Source organism: Lygodium microphyllum, chromosome 29 (assembly GCF_053477565.2).
Source record: "Lygodium microphyllum isolate KBCC chromosome 29, Lygodium_microphyllum_v1.1.10, whole genome shotgun sequence".
Taxonomy (NCBI): Eukaryota; Viridiplantae; Streptophyta; class Polypodiopsida; order Schizaeales; family Lygodiaceae; genus Lygodium; species Lygodium microphyllum.
The window spans coordinates 101,660,446-101,685,924 of record NC_141163.1 but is presented as its reverse complement, the minus strand read 5'-3'; the positions used below and the strand labels follow the sequence as shown (position 1 = coordinate 101,685,924).

Sequence of the window (25,479 nt, the reverse complement as noted above, 5' to 3'; positions counted from 1 at the left end):
CATAGGGATAACCTCTATCAATTGATGGTGACCCTCATCTAGTGTTCTTATCTTTGAGGGTCACCACCAAGAGGTCCATGGCAACCCTTTGCCAAGGGGTAGCCTCTATCACTTGGTGGTAACCCCCATTGAGTGTTCTTGTCTTCAAGGATAACCACCACTAAATGGTTCATGGAAACCCTTTTCCAAGGAGCAACCTCTATCACTTTTGATGATGAACCTCATCCAATGCTTGTCTTTTAGGGTCACTACCAAGCAGTTACATGGTGGTAACCCTTTTCCCATGGGCAATATCTATCACTTAGTGGTGACCCTCATCCAGTGTTCTTATCTTTGAGGGTCACCACCAAATAGTTCATAGTTCATAAATGTAATAGAGTAGCCTCTCTGTGACTAGATTTATGGTGACTCTTTATGGTCTATGTTTCAAAGTTCATGGCTGAGGATCCCTCCCATGAAATGTGCAAAATATATCAAGCTCATCATGTTGTTCTTAGTGAGCTTCTTAGGATAGAGACTCAAATGCAACCTGCAATACCATGCCTTCCCTTCCCAAGATTAGTCTAAGAAATGTATGATCATTATGCAATAGACATGTGATGGAACTTCTTGAAAATTCACACACTTTAAAAGATTGCCAAAGACTCTCTCATTGAATTTTTTAAAGACGCATATCTTGAACAACTTGCACCACACTTGAAACTTTGGTATGACAGGTTTGTGAATCCTATGGAGATCTTAGACCATCGCATGCAAGGGATACTTACTATCCCACCTCTTCATTAATAACGAGCCAAGTCAAGATCCCCTATCTCCCATGAGAGGGACACACGCTTATAAAGAGCACAAATAGCACCCAAGCCCAAGCCTAGGAGGACAGAGCTTTCCAAACACCATGGATGCTTATAAAGAGCACGAGCAATACCTTGGTCCAAGAGCCCCGAGATCCTAACAAGCCCCACAACTCCAAGACCCCCAATCCCAGAGTCCCCAAGTGTCCCCACCCACGAGGCCCAGTAGACCTCACCAACCACGTCCACTTTCAACGAAGAAGGGGCTTACTCTTTACTAGCCACTAGCCCCCCACCTCTTCCGCATAGCCTTTATCTTTTACCTCTAGTTTAGCACATACTAGTAGACCTCACCAACCACCACCACTTTCAATATAGGAGGGGCATTCTCTTGATAGAGAGATCAATACCATCCTCAGTGAGTGTGTGATTGACCTAGGTGGCATAGTGTCTCCCACTTGGGCTATTATATCCTTGAGAGGACAACAACTGGAGGTTGAGCTTGATGCTCTTGATATTTGAGTGCTTTCTTATCCCATTAAAGAGGCATTGATTGACTCCATTATGGTTTCCCTACAATGGTAAGTTCTTACTTTTTGTTGTCTAGGCATCTTAATCCTTGATCTCATTAGGTATGTTGCTTTAATTGTCTTTTTTAATCCCCCGTGGTTTTAATAGCTAAATTATAGCTTTGTTGCCACCTTCCCTACACATTGCCATATATTCTATTAACCCGCTATTGTTTAGGGGCCTATAAGATGATGGCACCTCATATCCCATACTTTTGAGAATGTTTCCTTACATGAGGATTGATTATGTGCGAGTCGTTTTCATTTCCTATCATGAGCAATAAGTGCTTAATCAAGAGCATTTATTGTTTGTGTTCCTAGCTTCTTCTATCCTAGTTTTGGTGCTAGTGCTTTGAAATTCTTATTCTTGTTTGATGATTGAATAGGGATCATTGGGGGGTCTGATAATGTACAATATACTTGTAAACTTATGCTATTTTACAAATACTATTGGCAAGGGCTACCACAGAAGAGCTTGACAATATCTACATCTCTCCTTTGAGGTTAGTTTGTGCTCTTTGAAGGCATCGTCAAGAGAATAAACTAGGCTTGTGTTTCTAGGGTTGCATGCAAGCTTGTAAGCTGCATGGAGAGCCTTGTAGTTCATCAGGATAACCTTATAGGTACTATGACTAAAAGAATTGTGCGAGTCCCACAAGAACCCAATCAAGACGTCATTTGTGGGTGGAGAACATGCCTTAATGCATTTCTTAACCTGAGCACTATATATGATCTTCCAAATATGAGTCATTTTTGCAATGCAAGCTTATTTTTTCCAATGAAAGCTTGCATTTTGTAACTTTGTTTTTGGATTAGGATATAAATATACGAAACTACTCCAATTTTGATGTTAAAAAGTTCAAAATTACCACCCTTCAATATATTATAGCTTGTATTTCCCAACACTCCAAGGAAGAGGTGGTGCAAAGAGATGAATGAGAGTGTATGTGTGTGTGCAAAGGAGGCACAAGGAGGAACAGGCTCAGCCAATGGCTATGCATGCATATGAATATGCAATATAGCAATTTGAAGTCAATATGGTAGATGTGGAAGAATGGATTCAATTGAGGTTGGCTTTGAAGAGTGGGTTGCAAAACAAGTAGTGGATAGCGACAGGGTGCGTCGAGGGGGGGGGGGGGGGGGGGGGGGAGCTTTGTGGCATGATATGGAGAACATTGTCCATCCTCCCAATCCCAACCACAACCTTGTCACCAACAACCTCACGGCCAATCCCAACCACAACCTTGCCGCCTGACAATATTGCCACTGCCCAAGCAACCATCTTCGTGCTCGATCTTTCCCTCAATGGAACTCTTGAATCTGGCCTTCATGGCCTTTACACTGTAATTTTACAATGGCTCATTCATTCATTACTTTCTACACAATGCATGAGAAAATGGAAATGTTTTTTTTTTTAATTATCATTCATTTTACTAAACTTATTGATTTCTAGAAAACTCCCTCATGTATTAGTCTAGTGGCACCAACTTCCCCCAAACATTATGCCATCTTCTATACAAGAATGTCATGATGAAGTTTTGAGTGGCAATCATATACTTGCAGATAGCAGAATCTAGTTGCACCTTGCAAGAGATTCTGTCTTGTGCCTTTGTATCCCAGCCTCCTACATCCACAAACTCTAGGATACTATCTACATTTAGGCACTTCACTAGGAACATGGTTCCTGAGGTCCAAACTTTAGTGCTAATGAAGAAGTCCACAAAAATGTCTATAGGCATAAAGTAGATATTTTGCTTTGCCTACTTGAAATTTTGGGCTTTAGGCATTTCTACACCTCATGAAAAATTTTGCACATGTAAATCTTGCTTATCCTTGAATCTCCTAGTGGACACTCTCTGCTCTTAAAATCTGGAAGAGAAAGGCTATAAGATTCCCAAATGCTCATTGGAGGGAGGTGGTACATAAAATAATATACTTCTCTCAAGTAATGCCACTTTTGTCCTCCCCTTGTAAAGCTCTTCACAATGGAGTCATAGGTGATATCTAGAGAATCTACCACACATTATACTGGCCACAACTCCTCGACACTTTATGGATACAAGTATATTAACATCAAATGGTGTTATCATACAAGATGAATAAGAAATATGAACCTTCATTCATACTACAAATTAAACGCAACCACATTGCCCTAACTATTGGGTCTATGAAGAGGGAGATTAGAGGCATTAGGCTCAAGGTGAAGCTCCTTATGCATAAAAACATGTTGCGCACACACTTCTTTGATTGTCCTCTTGGAGCGACTAAGCCTAAAATCTGTTACCCAATCCTTCCAACATGATAAGAAAGGGTGGGATATCAAGGATCTCTCCCACTTTTTTTGGTGCATGATTATCCAACTTCCCTTTTTTATGGTCAAGGAAATGCGCCTGTCTTGCTCATTGAGCATATTATAAGTGACCATGGACTCAATGGAAGCACTAGGTTTTCTACACCAAGAAGATGCCTCCATGGTGTAGGAAGGTTGAGAGCAAAAACCTGTGGCAGAGTTCTAAGAAAACAGAGAGCAACTCCAAGGCTTGTGGAGTGGAGGAAACGAACATTGAAACATTCCAAACAAGAGGGCTCCACTAACTTTTTTTCCCTCTATATAAGAGAAATGGTTCAAATGCATGGCAAAATATTACTGTTGGAAAATGACAATCACTCCAACCCATGTCGATGAAACTAACAATTAATCCACTTTATCGTTGCTAAAAAGTGACAATTACTCAAGCTATTTCAATAAAACTAACCATTTCAAGAATGCCAAAATGATTTTTTTAGAATATTAAAATGATTTTCAAAAAAAGGTTTTGTAATCGGAGCCCTCTCTCTCTCTCTCTCTCTCTCTCTCTCTCTCTCTCTCTCTCTCTCTCTCTCTCTCTCTCTCTCTCTCTCTCTCTCTCTCTCTCTCTCTCTCTCTCTCTCTCTCTCTCTCTCTCTCTCTCTCTCTCTCTCTCTCTACACACACACACACACACATGCTAAAATGCCAAAACATGACGTCAAACTCTCGCTAATGATCATGGGATTTTCCCCTTTCATTTAGTGCTACTTTAGCATCCAAAACACCTGTACCTTTTTCCTGCAATTTTGAAATGGTTCCACCTTGTATAATCTTAATCCAAAGGTTAACAAGAGGGTTTTTCTATGAAACTAATACTCTATAGCTTCCAAAAAATTTAAAAATGTGAGGCAAAAGACATGAACAACTCTAAAAATGTATCACAATATGTTGTTTTTATCAAAACAACCTCTTGGAGCCTTCTGATGAGCAATAGAGTTAATAGACATCATAGCCTTAATAAAACCTTAACTCTATCTATCTTTCTTTTTCTCTATTAACAAACACAAGTAGGTCTTAGGCTTCAAAACAAGAAGCATGCCCCCTATTTTTCCACTTAAGTTATCCTTGTGATTCTAGAATAACAAGCTTCCTATGTGCTTAAGTAGTCCCCCCATGCTTGCATACATAGTATACATATATCCAAATCTTTTCTCCAACAATCCAAAAATAAATTGAACTACCTTGAGTCAAGCCACTCTCGGTTGCCTAAATGCTTCTAAATTGGGCTATGGCAATCCCAAAATTGAGCCTCGGTGGCTCTTTTAATTGGAATATTTATTTAACTTAAGCAAAAAGCTTGATAATGATATTTGTACCTCCTACAAATCCAAATACCAACCACAAATATCACAATTAAGCTCGAACCCTCAACTTTGCTTTGAAACTTGTCTCCTTTCACTCCTCACTCGAACTAGGAGCCCCTATGAATGGTGCTCTGATACCAATTGAGAGGGAAGTGATGGTGGGATGTGGAGCAATGATGTGTGTGTGTGTGTGTGTGTGTGTGTGTGTGTGTGTGTGTGTGTGTGTGTGTGTGTGTGTGTGTGTGTGTGTGTGTGTGTGTGTGTGTGTGTGTGTGTGTGTGTGTGTGTGTGTGTGTGTGGCCATGTGGAGCAATGATGTGTGTGTGTGTGTGTGTGTGTGTGTGTGTGTGTGTGTGTGTGTGTGTGTGTGTGTGTGTGTGTGTGTGTGTGTGTGTGTGTGTGTGTGTGTGTGTGTGTGTGTGGTGTGGTGTGCGCGCGCGCATGCGTGTGCACGTGCACGTGCGTGCATGTGTGCATGTGTGCGTGCATGCGCGCGCGCGCGCGCGCGCGCGTGTGTGTGTGTGTGTGTGTGTGTGTGTGTGTGTGTGTGTGTGTGTGTGTGTGTGTGTGTGTGTGTGTGTGTGTGTGTGTGTGTGTGTGTGTGTGTGTGTGTGTGTGTGTGTGTCATTTTGGTGGGTACTCAGGCCTCGTTCTTCATTATATCTTCACTTATATATGAATTTACAATGTGTAGTGGTAAAGAGGTGCTCACCTCGTCTTTTTCCATTTGCCTTTACCTATATTTGAATGTGTTTATTATGTATTAACATATGTTTGCCAAGTCATAATGTTAACTACCATGATAACTTTATGCTAGTAGTTATGTATTTCTTTGATTAGAAGACAAGGATGATGTAGCACCAAGATTGGTAATTGTTATGGCCTTGATTTTGATGCTCTTATAGTGCTCGTTTTCTTAGTATTATGTTGCGGAATAGACTTGTTTATGGAAGCATATGGTCTTTTTAAAGAACCATTTTGGTGATGAGTTTCTATAGTATCCTATCCCAAACACATTTAATTATACTGACTTTGGTGATGGCTATTTATGCTAGCCAATTATTTTCTTTGCCCAACCCATAATTCTAGTTTATATGCATTTATGAATGGGGCCCTTTGTTATCATATTTTTGCCAATATTATCTTGGTAAGATAGTACATGCAATGTCCTCTTATAACAAGAATATTGGTCATGAGATTCTACATTATACTATCCCAAATAGTACAAATGAGTTAAGGATGCTAGTTGCAATGATTGGGTCTCTAGCCATTGTCTTACTGAACTTTACATGCAAGTTAATCTCCTTAGGTTCTCATGAGTAGAGGTTGCCACTATTTTGACTTAACGCCTCCTTTTTAAATTATCATTGTTCTTTTGAAGGAGCTAAGGAGATATGAATTGCTACAAGGAATCTTCCTTACCCCCTTTTGAAAGACTACAAAATTGTATCAGTGCAATAACTAAGTTCTCAAAGGACTATGAAAGTAATAATAAGGCAGAAGTTGGTATAAATGATTGCATTAATAGCATGAAGCAGTGCCTAGTGTGATGAATATCTCCAGATGTTATGATCATGCCATCAACTATTACTAGAGTGCAATAGGGACAGTCAAGGCAGAGTGTGACTACAGACGAAGATGTTAAAGCCATATGCATGATGTGGCAATACATAATGCACCTAGAGTAAACCAATCACATGAAGATGATTATTCTAATCACATAAAGTGATTAGAGGGAATCATGACCAATATGATAGGCATATCTAGCATGCGTACAACACATAATAGGAGGTGAATAGTTTTGATTGGTTACAAATGCAAAAAGTGCACCCTTGTCCATCACTTTACAAACTGGGCAAGGGAAACTCCCTGTCCGAAAGTGGATGGAGAGTTCACATGTTTTACACGTACACAACAAATCATGTTCTCTCTAGTGTGTAAAGAACTAGGGATGCTCAACCCTTCAAGAAGCACTTTGATTGGTTAATATTTGCAAAGCACTCGCCACTTGGTGTGTAACCAACCTTATTTCCACACACTTTGCAATTGTGATGGTTGTTGTCTTGTCTCTCTTTACTCATTCAATAAACTAGACACTCACTTCCACTTGAGCTTGTATTATAAGGTTGCATTTTTATCTTTTAAGTACATTTAATGAAACTATTATCTTGCATATTGCACATTTAGAAAATGTTATATGGTAGCACATTACACCTTTCGCAATAACTTGCATGTATCTCTCTCTCTCTCTCTCTCTCTCTCTCTCTCTCTCTCTCTCTCTCTCTCTCTCTCTCTCTCTCTCTCACTCTCTCTCTCGTGCAATACATCTTTTTAGAGTGCCCATGATTTCTTAACTCCTCTTTTTTTTTGGCAATATATTTATGTACTACACTCCATGCATTTACACATTTAGTATCAATATATTTAGGGATAAGGAAAACCATATGTTTCATATGTGCATAGTGATTATATAGACACTCAAGCTTTTATCACAAGGTTGCTTTTGTACACACACATATATATATAAAGAGCACATCAACCTTGGATACAAGAATGGAGCCCACATTTATCTTCTTATATTTCCAAAAAGGAAACAAGGAATGGGAATCATCTTTGTCCCATATGAAAGAATTTACACCACATGCACACTTGAGTACTTTCAAAAGATATAAACAAATATGGTTTATAAATCAACAAACAATGTGTGTGTGTGCATGCACGCATGTCGTGCTTGCATGTTTCATTGTGCTTCTTTGGTACATGAATGTGCACCAAAAGGAACCCGTAGCACATTGAGTTAAGAATCCATTGCATTACTGGCAAACCAACATCCCACTAAACTTTATGTGTATGTGTACTTCTGAGACAACCTCACTCATCTCCTATCCATACATCACTTGTAGTAGCTATGAATGATGGGGAAGAATGTGTAATTTTAAAGGCCTATTGTACTGGAGAAGTCGATGTAAAATTTCTTAGACGCTTAACATTCTACAGTAAAGCCGATGCCAAATATTTTAAGGCACTTAATTTAGCAGTGGGCAGGATTTTGCCATGTAGTATTGACTCTGCAAGATTTTGGGAATAGAGATGAGGTTGGTATGTGAACTAGGGTTGTTATGAGGAGATTAGCATCCATGATGCTCTTCCGTGTTAACAGCAAGCTTAGTACAAACCATGAGCTCCCAAAATGTCATCCCTTTCATGCATGCAGAGCACACTTTCAATCTAGGAGTAATCGCGTTGGGCCATGCTTGCATGATCCCATGCATGCAGATTGAAGAGGAAGTGATCTGCCATACACAGACCTTAGAAATGAAGATGAGGGGCAGAGAGGATATCCCGCCTGTGATATGCCATGTATCGAGTCACTAGGGGTGAAGATGATGGGGACAGAGGATTTCTTCTCCTAAGATTTGCCATGTACGAAAGTCACCAGTTACACGAGTGGGAGAGAAATTCGTATGCACCATTACCAAAGTCAGTATAAAAACGTGCCTATCTGCTGACACGTTCAAACTAACCAGCCCAAAGGTTGTAAATCCCATCGAATACGCTAGCAAACGCCATGATCAACACGCAGAGGTTGCATCCATACGCAGAGGTTGGCAAATGCCGTACTTGGCTAGCAGCTCGGGAGTGATGCAGCCCAGGGCACCCAACATGCCTGTGGATGACTCCACCTTCCCATTCTTGCCGAACGCCTTTGGGTCCGCCAATAGCCTCGCAGTGTCCCACCCATAGTCTTCCGGGATCCATTGTTCCTTCAACTTCCCTCCTTTTGCTTGATTGTCCTCTATTGAATTTGGTTTTGCTACTTCTTTGTCTCCATCTCATGTTTCATCTTCTTCTTCCCTTTCCCTATGTATCTGTGGCAGCCATGAACTACCTCCCATCAAAGACCTGTGTATCTGTGGCAACCATGAACTACCCCCTATCCAAGACCTTCTCAGTATCTTTTCGGGAGGCAGGCAAGGGGTACACCACACCTTAACGTAGCTCAGTCTGGACATGTGTGTGTGTGTGTGTGTGTGCGCGCGTGCGAGAGAGAGAGATCACGTCTGGCGGTCAAGTTTAAGAGATTCATAAATCAGACCCTGCACCGAGGGGGGACAAGGGGGTATTAATGATTGCATGTGGGAGAGGAGCACCACCATTCGGATTCGGAGCGCCCTAGAAAGAGGGAGAGAAAAGCAAGTTAGTATTTTAAACAAAATAATTTTATCCTTCTTGAGATTTTTGGGATTTGTCGCTTTAGAGCTTTGGGATGTGCGCCACCTAAGGTTCTGTTAGGTTTGGCAGACTGTACAATAAGAGGATAGTATAGATAGACAGATAGTATAGAAGGATTATAGATAGATTATAATGAGATAGAACCCCAAGAAGTTGGAGATTAGCAGCCTTTGCACGTGTAGCTATTTTAGAGATAGTATAGAAGGATAGTATAGATAGTGTAGATAGATTATAATGAGATAGAACCCCAAGAAGTTGGAGATGAGCAGCCTTTGCACGCATAGCTATATTTTAGAGCCTACTAAGGGAGGATTGCAGTTCATGAAATGGACAAAAGTAAATGGTATTATCATGAGATAAACCCCAAGAATGAGCAATGTTTTTATGAAACCTGTTTACAATATGGCAAACTGTCAAATCCAACTAAGAAAGGATAGCATTGAGAGTAACCGTGTGCTCAAAAATTGACTTGACATGCTCTGTATGTATGGCATAGTCAGAAATACTACTGGGGCCTTTCCTTAATGTTAAAATATAATAAGGTCATGCACAAAATTTCTGTTGTATTGAGGCAACAATCACAAATTATTCACGGAACTAGACAGACTTGAAAGCCCAATTGTAAGAATACTGGCATTCTTTCGAAGAATTGGCAACTTCAACATTAGAATCTGGGAGCAAGGGGTAAACTTTCATTTATGATCTTTACAGTGGACATGATTTGCAGCTTTCATCAACAAAACAGGTGCACTGGCTGATCCTACAACTATCATCCTCTCGCTGCCTCCTGTGATGGGCCCATTCAAGGGCACACACATTGAAGCATTAGTAAACTTTGCTGCATGATGTAAGTGCCAATCATTACCTTTGCACAGCTCATGTGATACTAGCCCTCTGCTTCCTTTTCGTGAACAGTAGCTTTCCATCTAGTTGAGCTTCTTGCTTCAAAGTTGCCCAAATCCTCCGCAAGTGATTATGTGATTTTTTTTGTACCCACATAAGGATTTCTAGGAAAAGAAAGTCAGCTTGAACATCCCAAACAACTTTTAACTTTCTCCGACTGAATACTGATGCCTTCCCAATAGCATGTATCAGTTCATTAACACGCCTGTGTGCAAGGCCTCCTGGTGACATTAAAATAGAGGGATCAGCTGCTAGGTAAGAATGCAATGTGGCCATGGCTGGAAGCACTTTGCCTTGCAGAAGTGCACAGGCAAAGACTGCAGCACGATGCTTACTCCTCCTTAATGGACACTTCTGTAGTGGAAGTTCCCATAAATAAGGACCAAAGCTGGGGGATACCCAACAAAAGACGTCATCAGAGAAAGTATCATACCAAGGTGGTGGATCTGATAAAGGCTTTGAAAATGTGCAGAGGGCATTTGCATGCACTACAAGCCAATGAGCCTCCACACTAGTAACAACCCTCATATATGGCCTAGTTGTACAAACAAGCTCATTATACACCACATATTCAGGTGCTATCTTTCTCAGAGAAGACGAGGGATGAAGAAAGACGCTATCACTTGCAGCACAAGCTTGATAGTGCACAGTTTTGCGCTTTGTATGCCCGTTCTTATCAGCAACTTTTATAGTGTCTTCTAAGCTAACTTTGTGTGCAACCCTATCTGCCCAGCCTGCACAGATAGCTTGGCGCAATACTTGCTCTTGTTTGACAGTCAAGCCCTTATTTTCCAAACCCTTCCATGCAGCTTCAACAGTATTTGCAACATTATTGAGAGGCGTGTTGCGCTTAGAACAGATATCATCACTAAAAGTAAGATACAACTTTACCAACTGTTTTCTCAATTGTGACATTTCATGCATTATCCTGGCATGCAAATAATGGACTTTGCAAAATTCTTCTGGATCGCCTGAAGTTTCATATGCATGCAAAGCTGTGACAATGCTAAGAGCATCACTTAGAGGATGCTTAAATCTTGCATGTGCCAATTTTTTTTGGTTGCCTTTGCTTTCTTCAAAATTTTCTGGGTTTCCTAAGGCACCTGCAACTGAATCATTTAAAGCATCCATTTGCATCACAAAAGGACTGTCCAGGCTCAAAGCTGCTGCTGTGGCTGCTGCATACCCCAAGAAAAGAGTCTTGTCCAAAAAAAATTCTGAACTTGCTAAGTGCATTGCAGTGAGAAGCAGACGAGAATGACGAGGGTTGATGGGATATACAGACAATGCCTGTCCCAAAGGTGTAAGCAAATTTGAGGTAGAATCAAGAGCTGCCAGAGCTAAAAGGGATTTTTCAGCCTCTTTGAGAGCAGTTTGATCAAGTGGGGATGGAAATGGGAAATTATTGACCTGCAATAGCGAAATTGGTGGACGGTAAGGAGTGGCACAAAGTGACAATTTCTTATTTACAGATCAGAGCAAACAAAGCATTACCTGGACAATTCCCATGGACTTCAGGAGCAGCACAATACCCTCAAGAGGAGCACGACAAATCTCTGGCTGACTGAAATCATTAAAAGTGTCATTGTATACTGCTGATGAGTAGAGACGATAGCAGTGTCCTGGACCTGTTCGACCTGCTCTGCCAGCCCGTTGTGCTGCCGATGCCTTATTTATCCATTGTATTTCATACCTTGTCATACCACTTCCACGTTCGTAAACTTTTTCCTTAGCTCTGCCACAGTCCACAACATATCTGATACCAGGAATGGTGATAGATGTTTCAGCCACATTTGTTGCAACAACAACAAGCCGAGATCCTTCAGGTACAGCACCAAATACCTTCAGTTGTGATGCCACAGGAAGCATTGCATAAAGAGGTAGTACATGAAGTGGTCCAACAACCTTGCAGTGAGCTGTTTCGCCAGAGTAGCTCAGCTTGTCATGTTTTTCTGAGCCAGTAAAAGCATCAAATGCTGCTTTTATGGCATCCAAACACTCGGAACCTTTAGGATCCCATCTGTTCTCTGCATCTGTGTTTGGCAAGTCAGTTTCATCCAGAACTTCATCATCAGTTTCAGAACTAAAACCTATGGAGACATCATCCCTCTCACAAAAATCAGCTGCTTCTACCTCATCCTGCATCTCATCAAAATTATAGCCACCATCAGCAGCGTCAGCCATGTCCTCTATCATGATGCCCATAGAATCATTTATATATTTCCTGTTGTCATTGTCAGCCTCTGAAGATGACACTATTGGCCCCTTCTTATTATCCTTGAGTTTTGGGAACGCTTTGCGAAGCTTTTGGCAAAGATAATTTACTTCAGCTTGGCCTGTCACAAACACAAGCACTCCGCCTGGTGGAAGCCTTTTGTGAATTGCGCAAACCTTCTTGTAAGCTCTGCCAATATAGTCCAACAGTTCTGTTTTTGCAGAAAAATGAATAGTCACAGGAAATTGTCTGGTGGGGACCTGAACTATTGGCGGAGGATTTGTAAACATGTTCTTGTTGGACACAAAATCCTCAACCAACAAAGTGGCACTCATGATGACAAGCTTCAAAGGGAAAATGGACACTTTTCCTGACTTGCACTGTTCTTCATATAATGTCTGCACAAACCATTACCACCAAAAGAAAGCAAACAGAAATAGGCCATTAGATACTGTTATTCAATAAAGTCTGCATGAACAAAAACATACTGAGAAAAATAAAGAGTTGTTAGTCCCTAGGCAAATGAAAAGAAAAGATATGAAGTAGGGTCTTTATCAGTTAATGAGACTACATCCTCAACCACATTCGGGCATGGCTTCTCTTGAAGCCCAAACAAATGCAGGTAACATAGGGGTTCATTCAGGGCACATTGCAAGTGTTTTGCAAGATATCATTGGCTTTTCTGATCGGGGGGATGGGCCACTCCTGCCAGACCAGTCCCATCCAATATTTAAAACTATAATGCGAGAAACATTTAGTTTGATATCTATTTTTCCTTCATGTGAGAAATGTTTTCAGTGGTGTATTGGACAGCAGAAAACTAGAATTATTACTTGTACCTGACGGAGACGCAGAATCCGAGACAACATTCCAATGAGAACATCTGTATTGAGACTTCTTTCATGGGCTTCATCCAAAATAATGACCGAATATTTTCTTAACAGGAAGTCTGACTGCACAGAGACATCAGCGCAACTTGTATGAATTTCTGAAGAGTACAACACATGATGCTATCCATGTGATCATCAATAGTACTCTGCCAAGCATAAGTAACATGTAGTTGTGATAATATACTCATCTATACATACAATGTAATACAAGAACATCAACGGTATAAGCTTCATTCAAAGTAACAATGAAATATTCCTTAACAGAAAGACTGATTGCACAAAAACATAATTCAATCTCTATGACTTTCTCAAAGGTACTATATATATATTGTCATCCATGTGAGCATATTTAGCATCTTTCCAAGCGTAAATAGCTTTACTATACTACCCATGTGCAATGCAAACACTAACACAAGGAACACCTAAAAGGAAACCAAACCAGAAAGTCTTACTGCACATAAAATATCAACTCGACCTACACAAATCAAGGCATGTTGCCATCATATGTCTCACTCATAGTTTGTAAGCATAAATAAACTTGTCATTATGATAATACACTACTCGGACAAACTACAAGATAAGGAACATCTGAAAAAGAAGTCTAAGACATATGTCCATGAGAGACAAGCACTTGAAACACTTCTGTTCCGATTTTTTGTGCAGTTCTAAACTAAATCTGAACACTTACTTGAACTTCTCGAAGGAGTATGCCATCTGTCATAAACTTGATGCGGGTATTTTCCCCAATCTTCCTATCATGCCGCACTTGGAAGCCAACTTCTTGACCCAGCTTCACATTCATCTCATAGGAAACTCTCTTTGCAGTTGCAAGAACAGCAACCCTACGCGGTTGAGTCACTCCAATTGTACCTGATCTTTCAGGACAATCAATTGCAGAAAATGCTGCTTCGTACAGAAACTGCCCACAAACATTCAAAACATTGGTTTAAAAAACACAAAAACATAGTAAATGGGCAGTTTCAGAACATTGTCAACTTGAATACCATCCTGACAAACAAAAACAGTAAAACAGCCAAATCAAAACAAATAACAGCACATATTGATATCCACAATATAAGACCAGATCTCAAGCTTAAATTCACATATCAAATGTCATTTACTTTAAAAAAGTCTTTAGAGAACCCCACACGTTCACATGCTTGTATTTGCCCTTTTCATCTAGGAATTCTTCTTGAACATCATACATGCCAAAAGGAAAAAGCAGAATGTACATATCAAATGTCATTTACTTTAAAAAAGTCTTTAGAGAACCCCACACGTTCACATGCTTGTATTTGCCCTTTTCATCTAGGAATTCTTCTTGAACATCATACATGCCGAAAGGAAAAAGCAGAATGTACACCCTGGGGCCTGGACTATTGAAGTCAATAATCTAGCAGATCCTTTTTGATTGGCATGTATATCTGTGCCCAGCAACACCGCAACCCATTGAAGTTGAAAATTGATACCCAAAATCGACCTTACCCCATAACAATTCCTCCAACACACGTGCAGACAGTGACAGTAACCCTTTGATTTCACCAACAAATCAAACATCTCCAAAACTCAAATGTTAAATTCACCTCAAGTGTCTGGGACCACCCAGGACATTCAATTGGCTCGGTATGTCTAAAAATAGGAGATCTGTCCAACCCCTCCACATCCCACGTAATTGTTGCCTATCACCTTGGTCCTATACCTTCTCCATCTGCTGGTGATTGCTCCACCTGCTGCCATGTCATCACTGACTGCTGGTGGCTGCATTTTCTGCACAGCAGGGTGCCCTGCTGCCACCTAGCTGCCACATTATCATCTATCAGCTGATGAATTGTTTCCAACTGACTGACTGGCATTTCCAACATCCAACAGAACTGCATTTGATACTTTTTAGGCTGTGCTAGCTGGCATCATCATTCTTGACAGACTGCTGGCTACTTTTCATCAGATCTGCTGCTGCCCCGCTTCCAAAGTTCTCCTACAGCTGTGTTTTCTCCTCCAAAGTCTAGATTTCCTGCTGCTTCCTCCACCAGGATTGCAACACCTGCATTTTTCATCTCCAACTATGTGGCATCCTCTGGCATTCCAGCTTTGGTGGTGTGTTGCTTCAGGATCTTCTACAGGCTATCTTCATTGAGTGCTCCACCCACTCCTAAAGAGACGATGGCTTTGAGTTTTTCTCCACTGTTTGGGCATAAATTGTATCATTCAAGTCTTGGAGTCATTCCTTCACCCTACACTATGTATTGTGTTTTTGAGTTTCTTTTCGATTTCAATTCTTAATTGTGCTCATACACATTGTGTGTTCTCTTCAAACCCTAGAGTGTTCTCCTCACATGCTATCAAAGCTGTCATGAGACTAGTGGCTAGCACAAGTGAACTACACACTAACTTTTGGTGTCCCGACTTCACAATTGCCAAGGTTTTCCAAAACAAAGGGTATAAAATGGGTTATAGGTTTCATATGAGATATGTATGTTGAGCTAAAATTTAAATCTGTATGGATTAGCTCTTTAAAACAACCCCAAAACATGTAAATTACCAAAAGTGACATTAAACGGGGAGCAATTCTAGAGAGTTTTTGTGTCCCACATGCAAAACCCTAATTTGGGAGGATCCTTCTACACCTATAAATAGATAGGCTACCCACTATTCAGCCAATCCTTGTCTTGCAAGTTTCAGCCATCAACCCTCTTCCACGAGTTATCCATCTCCCTAAGCACTTTTGGGACAAGGCTACCCCTCAACTCATGCCCCACTGCAACGGTCTCTCAAATGACCTCTATCAAGCATTCTTTGGCTCTCAACCTATAGTTTCCCACTTTAGAGTCTTTGGGTGTTGTGCCTACACACACTCCTAATGATAAGATAGGAAAGCTTACTCCCTGAGCCGATCTCCTCATTTTTGTAGGCTACTCCTCCAAGGCAAATCCCTATCGTTTGTTAGCTCCTCCGACAAACATGGTGATTATACGAAGAGATGTAGTTTTTAATAAGAGAGACATTGTGCAATCTTCTGCATCGGACTTTGAAGCCGGTTCCTTAGGACACACCATCGGAGATAGTACCTTCTAAGCCGGATCTACTACCCACTACTGACCTTCCCACAGATTCTTCAGCTCCCAAGCCCCATCCGCAAAACCCGTAACCTCGCTAATACCAGCAAACCATGTGGGATTCAAGGATCCTTCCACCAGATTCCACTCTAGAGGGCCCTAAATGATCTGCATAGCTTGCACATCAGGCTTCATTTGCATTGCTATTTACAACTGACTATATAGTGCATTCTCAGCTCAAAAGTTGACAGAAGGGTCTTCAACACCCCCAATGGTGAGAGATCATGGAAAAGGAGCTAGAGAATATTGACCAAAATGAGACTTGGACATTGGTGGATCGTCTGAGTCATAAAAAGTCATTAAGATCAAGTGGATTTTTAGGACCAAGCTAAAAGTTGATGGGACTTTAGATAAGTACAAGGCTCTCGCCTTGTAGTGATCCACAAGCTAAAAGCTGATGGGACTTTAGACAAGTACAAGGCTCACCTTGTAGTGCAAGGGTTTCGACAAAAGCAAGGTATTGATTATGAAGAGACCTTTGCCCCCCTAGTGCACAGTTGAAATCTTTCTATCTATTGGTTGCACTTGCCGCTCACCACAGTTGGCCGATCTATCACATGGATACCAAAAGTATCTTTCGAAACGGTTATCTAAAGGAGAAGTCTATCTGGAGCAACCACGATAAGATCTTTCGTTTGTGGAAAGCTCTTTATAGGCTAAAGAAAGCATCGCAATCTTGGTTCCAAAGGAATCAAGATGGATGAGTTCCTTAGGACTCATGGATACCATTCTACCCCTTATGACCCAAACTTATCTATCCATATCACTTTAGAGGGGTCCAACTATACCTTGGTATACGTTGATGATTTACCACTCACTGGCTCAGATTCTACTGCTAGAGAGAAAATAAGACCCATCTTAACTCCACATTCGAGATGACTAACCTCAACCAATTGTCTTACTTTTTGGGGATAGAGATTGGTTGTTCCAAGGGTCGTATTTTTGTGTCACAGTAGAAGTGCACTCTTTAATTGGTAGAACAATATTGCACTAATCAAACACGATCTTTGGCCATGCCTCTTGATCCCATTGTCCATTTGTTTAAGGATACTCTCAATCAGCCCTTTAATGAGTACACCTATAGGTCTGTTGTAGGGAAGCTTCTTTGGTTGATTCACACTAGGCTAGATTTTGCGTACTCAATTAGTTTTCTTAGTCAATATTACACTGCACCTAGGATGTCACATTGGACTGCATATTTGCATGTTTTAAGATATCTTCGATGTACCTATTTTTATAGCTTGACTTTTGGTCATGGTTTGTGCCTGCAAGGCTATACAAATTCCAACTAGAAAGGAGATCCCGACACCCAATGTTCCCATGACAACTAACTCTTTTTCTTGGGCATGGCTCCCATCTCTTGGTCTACAAGCCATAAGCAAGAGACAATGGTGGCTTGGGGCCAAGGTTGAGTATAGGGCTCTCTACGATGGCACCACCGAGGCCATCTTCCTAAGGAGATTACTGGTTTAGTCTGCTTGTGTTGCTCTGACTATCATCTACTGCCATACCCACAGTGCAATTGCACTAGTTGGTAGCCCCATCATGACCCCGCAAACAAGACATGTTGGAGTACACTTCCACTTCACTAGAGAACAAGTTGAGCTAGGCACCCTTCCCTATTTGCCCAGAGTTTGTGCCTTCCACTGATAATTTTGGAAATATATTGACCAAGGTAGTCAATTGGCCAATTCTACAATATCTACTTCCTATGATTAGCTTGGGTACACCCTCCCCTATTGCTTTGGACTAACAAAAAGGTGACTCCCTCTAGCTTTCCCTTCCACTTTGAGAGGGGGCGGATTTTCTCTTGATGATGATAGGGTGTTACTTAACACATCCAGACATTATGTAGTTACTTTGTACTTTGTATCTTCATCCGCATCATCAAGATAACCACGATTGTAAAAGGGTGCTTGGTTAAGTGAATAATTTCCCTACGAGGGCACTATTGCATAGCATTTTGCATGAGCATGACTATTTGTATTGCCTCTTGCATAGCTCTGGTATATTGACATTTTGTTCTTGTAAATATGTATCCGTGCCCATCTATCCCTTTTCGGTCTTTAGAGTGATTCGCTCTGGATCCACCATATTCGAGCATTGTATATGGCAATCACCCTTGCTTGCTTCGCTTGCTCAGCTTGCCTATCTAATCTCCACCTATCTTTTTAACCTCTACCACATACCCTCAGCACTTCTACTATTCTTCGTCATCAACATCTAGTCGTGGAAGGAATAGTCTTGTTTGTTTTGTGAGAGTCTTGGGACTAACTATCCCTTTCTCCCTTTGGGGCACTGTTACTCAATAGGTTGAAAACCCATGGGAAACATGCAATGATAAATCTTTTGAAAACGCCACAAGCCCTCCACCAAAAAGAAAAAAAACCCATTGTGTTTTCATCCGCCTTTGCAGGACTTAGTAGGTCACTAGGCAACCGATGCGCACCCTTTGTCTGATACACTTGTCTCTCTGGGGTGGATACTTATGCTCCCTTGGTAGATCACTTTGGGATGGGACACCTTGGGGAAAAGAAAAGAAAAAAGGCTTGGGCTTGTTTGCAGTCCCTTTCTGGTTCTAATTTTAGAGCTGAGAGGGAGTATTGAGCCAAAAATTCATTAGCCTTTATTAACAGCCCCAAAACTCAAATTCATTAATGAGTTAACCTTTTATTTAAAGAGAAATGTGGTCCTAGAAAGTTTCTGTGTCCCACGTACAAACCCTAATTTGGGAGATCCCAAACTTTCTATAAATAGACAAGTCACCCTTCCACTCAAAAAATCTCATTTTTGCAAATTGCAAGTGTTTTTTCTCTGCTGTCCACACCCCATTTGCAAAGAATATCTCAATCGAAGCTGTCTATCATTGCTATCCATCATCAAGCGCGCTACTACCCAACCTTCCACTATAGATTTCATCAATTTCAGCCATCGTCTACTCTATCCAATCTAGGCAACTACTCTCGCACCAATTTACTATTGTCATGCATTTTACCATTCAAGCTGTCATACAACTTGCCACGTCATCACCAGCTGCTACATTAACAGCTGCATTTGTGCTACTAGACACCTATGGAGGTTGTTAGGGGCATGGCAAGTGCTCTTTGAGAATGAGGAGATTGCTCTCATAAACTACAAGAGAACTCAATGACAAGAGAATGCTCACAAGAGCGTGGCTTGATTTCAAGACAAGACTCGATATAAGACAAGACTAGAACAAGACAAGAACTGGAAGAAAACTTACCTCACAAGAGCCTCACAATTGGTATTGGCAAGACTGAGGGCTTATAGCCCATGACCCCTATTTATACTATGGCTAGGGAGGTTAAGGGGAATACATGTCATTACAACAGGATGCCACATGGCATGACATGCACGTCAATACATGACATGATATGCACGCTGACACATGACACATTGACATCAACAATGACATAAGCAATGATGTAGATACGTTCTAGAATTTCTAGAACCTTCTAAAAACTTGATAGAACCAAGGGTTTGTTCGGTGTAAAGACCCTTTACGCTCTCCCATGTATCTCTCGTGTATATATTACTTCACACATGTGAACTCACCCTAGCAGGTGGAAGTGTACCGTACCCTAAGTATAAATACATTCTTTTATTCTTTGGGTGTACCATACTAGTACACACCTATCAGTCGACTCTCACTCTCACTCTCTCACTGTTCAGCACCTCGATTGATGTGTATGCTCTCTCTCCTTCCACTCGTACTCGTCAGGGTTGTCCTTACTTGAGCATTCCGTTACATTACCTCCCTCCCCCTTCTAGCACTGAGTTCCACGAGGGGTGGTGGTGTGCTTTTGAATAGGCCTTTGCTTGGTTGGATGTTGAAGCTGAAATTCACAAACCTTAAGGGATTCTTTGAAGATGTGAAGCCGGTTCCCGTGTTTATTGAAATTCTCAAATCCATGATTTTGTCTACTTCATATTCTTAGTGATCTTTATTTATGATTGGAGGCAATGGCTTTGGTATTCTTCCAAGGATACTGGATGTAGAATATGGCTCCAAGGCTGAAACATGAAATATAGGACGAAATTTCATAGAATAGGGAAGCTAGAGACGATAGTAGGTGACCGGATTTACTTGGCCAAGAATCTTGAAGGGCCCAAGTCGTTGATAATCCAATTTCTAGAAGGGCGAGAAGATTGTAGATAATGTCGAAGAAGCCAAACTTGATCTCCAATTTTGTCTCATGCCTTGGCCTCTGTGGGGTGACCCTTTGGACTCTCGAGATAAGATAACCATCACCTCTATAGTCTTGGTAGGCGATTGGATAAGCGACGTGCACCCTTTGTCCAATATCCTAGCTACTCTGTGGTAAAACACCTCAAGATTTTTTGGGTTGAGCTATGCTTTAATCTAAAAAATGCATTACAAACTTAAAACATTAAATAAGCTCTTTAACACAACTCCAAAACGTTAAATTACCAAACTTTCCTAGAGTATCTATAAATAAAAGGCTGCCCATCAGCCCTGACCTTGTCTTGCAGTTTGTTGGCACCCTATTCACTGGTGTCTACACCCCTCTCCAAGTAGATACCTCAATTCGTGGTGTTGGTCCATCGGCTAGATACCCACATCAGCCTCATCTGCTGCAGCATTTGCTGCAACCCAGCCATTTCCAACCAGCCTACAGTCAAGCAACACCAGCCCAAGCGGCATTTTGCAGTCCTGACCATCAGTACAACTGCCTTATCATCATCAAAGCTGTCACCACATGTTTCCAGCCCTGCATTTGCTGGTTGCAACTGCCACCCTACTCATCCTATGGTGCTAGGAGCTAACAACTGCTGTCTAAGACATTCCGTCTTCATCAGATCAGTCATCTTCAATCTCAGCCCTACATTTTTGAGACATTGCAGACTGCACTGCTGTTTACAGCAGCTGGTCGCTGTTTGGAGACTGCCTGCTGCAATTTCGGATTCATTCAAAGTATAACACTCTCCAACTCATCTCTACTCCAATCCTTTAAGAGACACGAGAGTTCGAGGTTTTGTATTCACTAAGCATAGTGTGTTTATTGCATTGAGCATCATATTAATAATTATTCATTATTCATTCTTTAGTCTTCATTGTCTCTGAGTTACTTTTGGCTTAACAAACTGCCTAGGCACCTTTCAGAGCCTCATCAATAAAATATTGTAGCCTTTCCTCTTTAAGTTTGTCTTGGTATTCTTCAATGATATCTTCATCTTCAGCAAATCATTGGAGAATAATCATGCATATAAGGAAGGCATTTGATGTATTAAGGCACCATAGGTTATTTCACCTCTGAGTTCTATTGTCATCCAAAATTTGTGTTTTGTGGTTGACTTGTATTTATCTTCTTTGTTCAAGTATTTCCTTATAGAAACAATGCTAGTAACCTATTACTCAAGAATGTGAGTTTCATTTGATCCATATTGTGCAAGCACAATTCAGAATGCCCAAAACTCTCTTTCTCCATTAAACATGTTAAAAACTCTATCATCTTTATCTTATACATATAACATCAAAGTATGTCCAAGTCTTTAGCCCATTGCATTCCCACAATCTAAAAGCAAAAAAGGCCATCCAATATCAGTCACTGCAACACATGCAGATTCTCTATATTATTATCATCCTTGGATACACACCCATGTAAATAGGGAATGCAAAAGATGTCCTCTCTAGTGACAAGTTAATCACTTTGCACCTCTTGGCAGTTGTGTTTGCTAATGTCCCTGGATCCCTGGGAAATTATGCTGCTAAAGTGCACAAATTGGCAAAGGTAAAACTGTAGTAGTTGAAAATCAATTGTTGTGTTGTCACTTGGGACTAGTAAAAAACATTTAAAGTCATCAAATATGTTAGCACATCAGCATCCAAGTTGTGGCTATGTGCCAAGAATGGTCAAAGAGGTGAAAAGCATCTAGGATCAGCCCACCATAATCAATGGAGAGGTGGTCCCTAGAGATATTTTGGGGATGCTCTTTAGGAGCTACATGATGTAGATATTTTAATCTTGCCTAAACAAAGAGGATCATATCAATAAATAAGTGTCCCATTGTAACTTATTTTCTTGAACCTCTCTCATTCCTCAACCCTAATCTCATGTGTCATTATCACTAATCATGTGTTTAGTCTTCCTTGATGACTATTTGCCACCATTGATTGATGTTTGATTTTAGCTCTTAATCAAAATCGATTAGTGTTAGTTTTTAGTGAACCTCTTTCATTCGTCAACCCTAATTTCATGTGTCGTTATCACTAATCATGTGTTTAGTTTTTCTTGATGACTATTTGCCAACATTGCTTGATGTCTGATTTTACCTCTTCATCTAAATCAATTAGTGTTAGTTTTTTCTCAACATAAGCATTCACATCAAAGTAAGAAACAAACACAAGAGGATAGCATCTATTCAACCTAAATTTGACACCAAAGTTCACATTGTACCTGTGGAACTTGAGTAGTTTTTCCACAGCCAGTCTCACCACAAATTATCGTAACTGGATTCTCATTAATAGATTCCATAATCTCCTGCTCCATCATTATGATTGGAAGCTTTTTCCTTGTATTCTCAACCTCTTCTAATCTTGAGACATGCACAACAAACTTAGACTTCCTCGCACAAACATCAGCCAGCCTTGCATCTTTGCAGCTTTGTACAGATTCTGAAACATGCTTGTTCAGCTCAGTAACATTAACCTCCACCATCCCATCTGTTGTTACATCATTTTGCATTGAATTTGCCCGGTTGATAACTTCCTTCTTCTTTGTTCCCGATTTCCCTTCTTCTTGCCTGTCACCTTGCTCTTTGGCTTTTTGTACACATACCGTGGACTTTGCCTCAGATTTTTTACTGTTGACAGCAGACTTTTTCTTCAGTTTGCCATTAGTAACCTGTCGGCTATTTGTGGATCCAGAATCTGTACCCTTTTGAGGGGATAAACCATCAGTAAAGTCTTCAGTAACTTCTGCACTAACAAGTCCATTGGTATGTGTGTCATAAGTAAGCAGTTCTTGTGTGCCTGCCTTCACTTCTTGGTCACCTTTCCTTGCAAATCTTCTGACTCTGCATTCAGCCTCTGCCTCTGGTTCTGATTCAGATAAACTTTCATCTTCTCTAGTTCTTTCACGAAAAAGTGGAACATCAGATGAAAATTCAAGCCCTGCTCTATGAAACTGCATTGCTCTTCGCAGCTTCTCCCGCATACTCTCTCTCTGATAACAGTGCAGCAAAAGCCTTCCAAGTTAAACAATCTAATCAAACTGTTCCAATATTCAACTGTTAAACAAATCTCAAAATGGCCTGATCCATATTTGAACAGATGATTAACTCAACAACAATGGCTAGCATTGTCAAAGGTCCTCGAAAATTCCATGATATTACTATAGTCGAGAAGTTCAAACCTGTCCACGTGTGCCAGATGAATGCAATAGCCCATAGACATTGTCAGCAAGCTTGTGTTTTCTGCAGCATTGTTAAGGTCTATCGTCTGAGACTGGAAATGCATAATGAATCACGATAAAAGATTTTCCAACTGATTTAAGCATGCTGCATTAAATTTCCCAATAATCCCAGTCACCTAAACCTATTAAACAGAACAGAACCCAACAAGCCTTAAGAAATCATGGCCAAACGGAATTGCTCCCTTACAAATAACGGAATCGATTATATAAGTGTCTTCTATCTTGTGAAAAACAGTCGCAACCATTCTACTCTATTCACCGGCATTACATCTTGAGAAAGGACTAGCAAGGATACTCTAAAGATGCCAAAACTTCAGCGTTCGTTTCTCTCTTATCCTTTTCTTCCTGCAAAGCAAACAATTTATAGGAATTGGATTGGGAAGGATGTCCGTGCCAAACAAACAATTTGCAGACAAATTGCAGCAAACAATCTGTAGTGATTGAATTGACAGGAAGAAAAGTGGCATGTCACCCGCAACCGCCGCAGCTTCCTTTGCTGGCTTTTGGACACACACGGCCGTTTTGAGGGATGTAGGATTTTCTGTTTCTGTGCTAACAGCAACCAAAAGCACACACTTTTATCCGTGAAACCAATGTTCATTGATTCATCAATGGGCAAAAAGGGATTGAGCATGCTTTCACTGATAGAGCCACGAGCTTACTCTGTCGTGTTTCTGGCGCTTTCTACTGCGAGGCACCAGCAGCAGGGCGTTGCAAGGATCATCACTCTCCATTGTTCCAGACTGTGAAACGTCCATTGTTTCTGATTGTAAAAGGTCGGAAAGAGCACTAAAACTTCAAAGGCTAGGGCCCTAGTATAGGTTTAACAGTAATAAGTCCGACACATTATTTAATTTAATATGGAATTAAAGCCGCTAAATCTTGCGGAATATATCAAAAAACAAATTAAAATTTTCCAATAACCCAAAATCTGCATCATGTAAGCAGTTCTTCTTACGTGACTTAGGACTATTGAGAAGATAAGCCTCCTCTCCAAACCTAAAGTTTGCATAAATTCAGTCTCCAATCTACTTGTACCAAGTATCCACCAATCACTTCACCTCTCAGCTCACACCTAATAGGGTCAACACTTGGCTTCCTCTAGCTGCCCCAGTGGCACATCAATCGCACGTGTTGACGCAGCATTCACCTTCGTCTGCCGTGCGGCAAACAAGTTTCCGTTGAAATCTACCACTTGTCTGTGCTAATCAGCCATGCTTTTTCTTCCCATAGCCAATAAGAAATACACACATAAGCTTTAGTCTGAATATATTCTTATAAAATTTTGATCTTCTTTGTTTGCTAGAGTTACGTGCTCGCAACAAATCGAAGCCTACCGGTAGATTCAATTTTGGTCTCTACTTTTGCTAGTGTGCCAATCTTAATCTTAGATATGTCGGGCATGAACTATCAGCATGATATTTACAAGCCTTAGTATCATGTTTATCAAGCCATGAATGTGACATTCCAATGGATGTTAAATATTTACATCATGTCAAGGGCTTAGAGAAGTCTAATGCTTTATTAAGCCTTAATCCAAGCCCTCAACAACAATCACATGCACACACCAAGGGGCCCATGAGGAATGTCAGCCCTTGAAATGGGAGCTTGACACAACATGCTATAGAAAAAAATTTCTAGCCACTGCAAATCC

General features: G+C 40.8%; 1 protein-coding gene across 3 annotated transcripts; it reads right to left on the bottom strand.

Annotated features, from left to right (window-relative positions):
• Positions 1 to 9,623: 9,623 nt before the first annotated feature.
• On the bottom strand, positions 9,624 to 24,600 carry FAS4 (RNA helicase family protein). 3 transcript variants are annotated; one of them, XM_087671174.1, is made up of 9 exons: positions 24,488 to 24,600; positions 24,298 to 24,372; positions 24,121 to 24,170; positions 23,766 to 23,826; positions 22,809 to 23,576; positions 13,944 to 14,174; positions 13,205 to 13,318; positions 11,645 to 12,763; positions 9,625 to 11,560 (listed from the first exon to the last, which is right to left on the bottom strand). In XM_087671174.1, the coding sequence occupies exons 1-9, from the start codon at positions 24,581 to 24,583 to the stop codon at positions 10,124 to 10,126; spliced, it is 3,951 nt and encodes a 1,316-aa protein (XP_087527300.1). In that variant the 5' UTR covers positions 24,584 to 24,600; the 3' UTR covers positions 9,625 to 10,123. The 3 variants fall into 3 exon arrangements, with proteins under 3 accessions (XP_087527301.1, XP_087527300.1, XP_087527302.1); XM_087671176.1 differs by having other exon boundaries at positions 9,626 to 11,560; positions 24,298 to 24,377; positions 24,488 to 24,598; XM_087671175.1 differs by lacking the exon at positions 13,944 to 14,174 and having other exon boundaries at positions 9,624 to 11,560.
• Between the last annotated feature and the right edge of the window lie 879 nt (positions 24,601 to 25,479).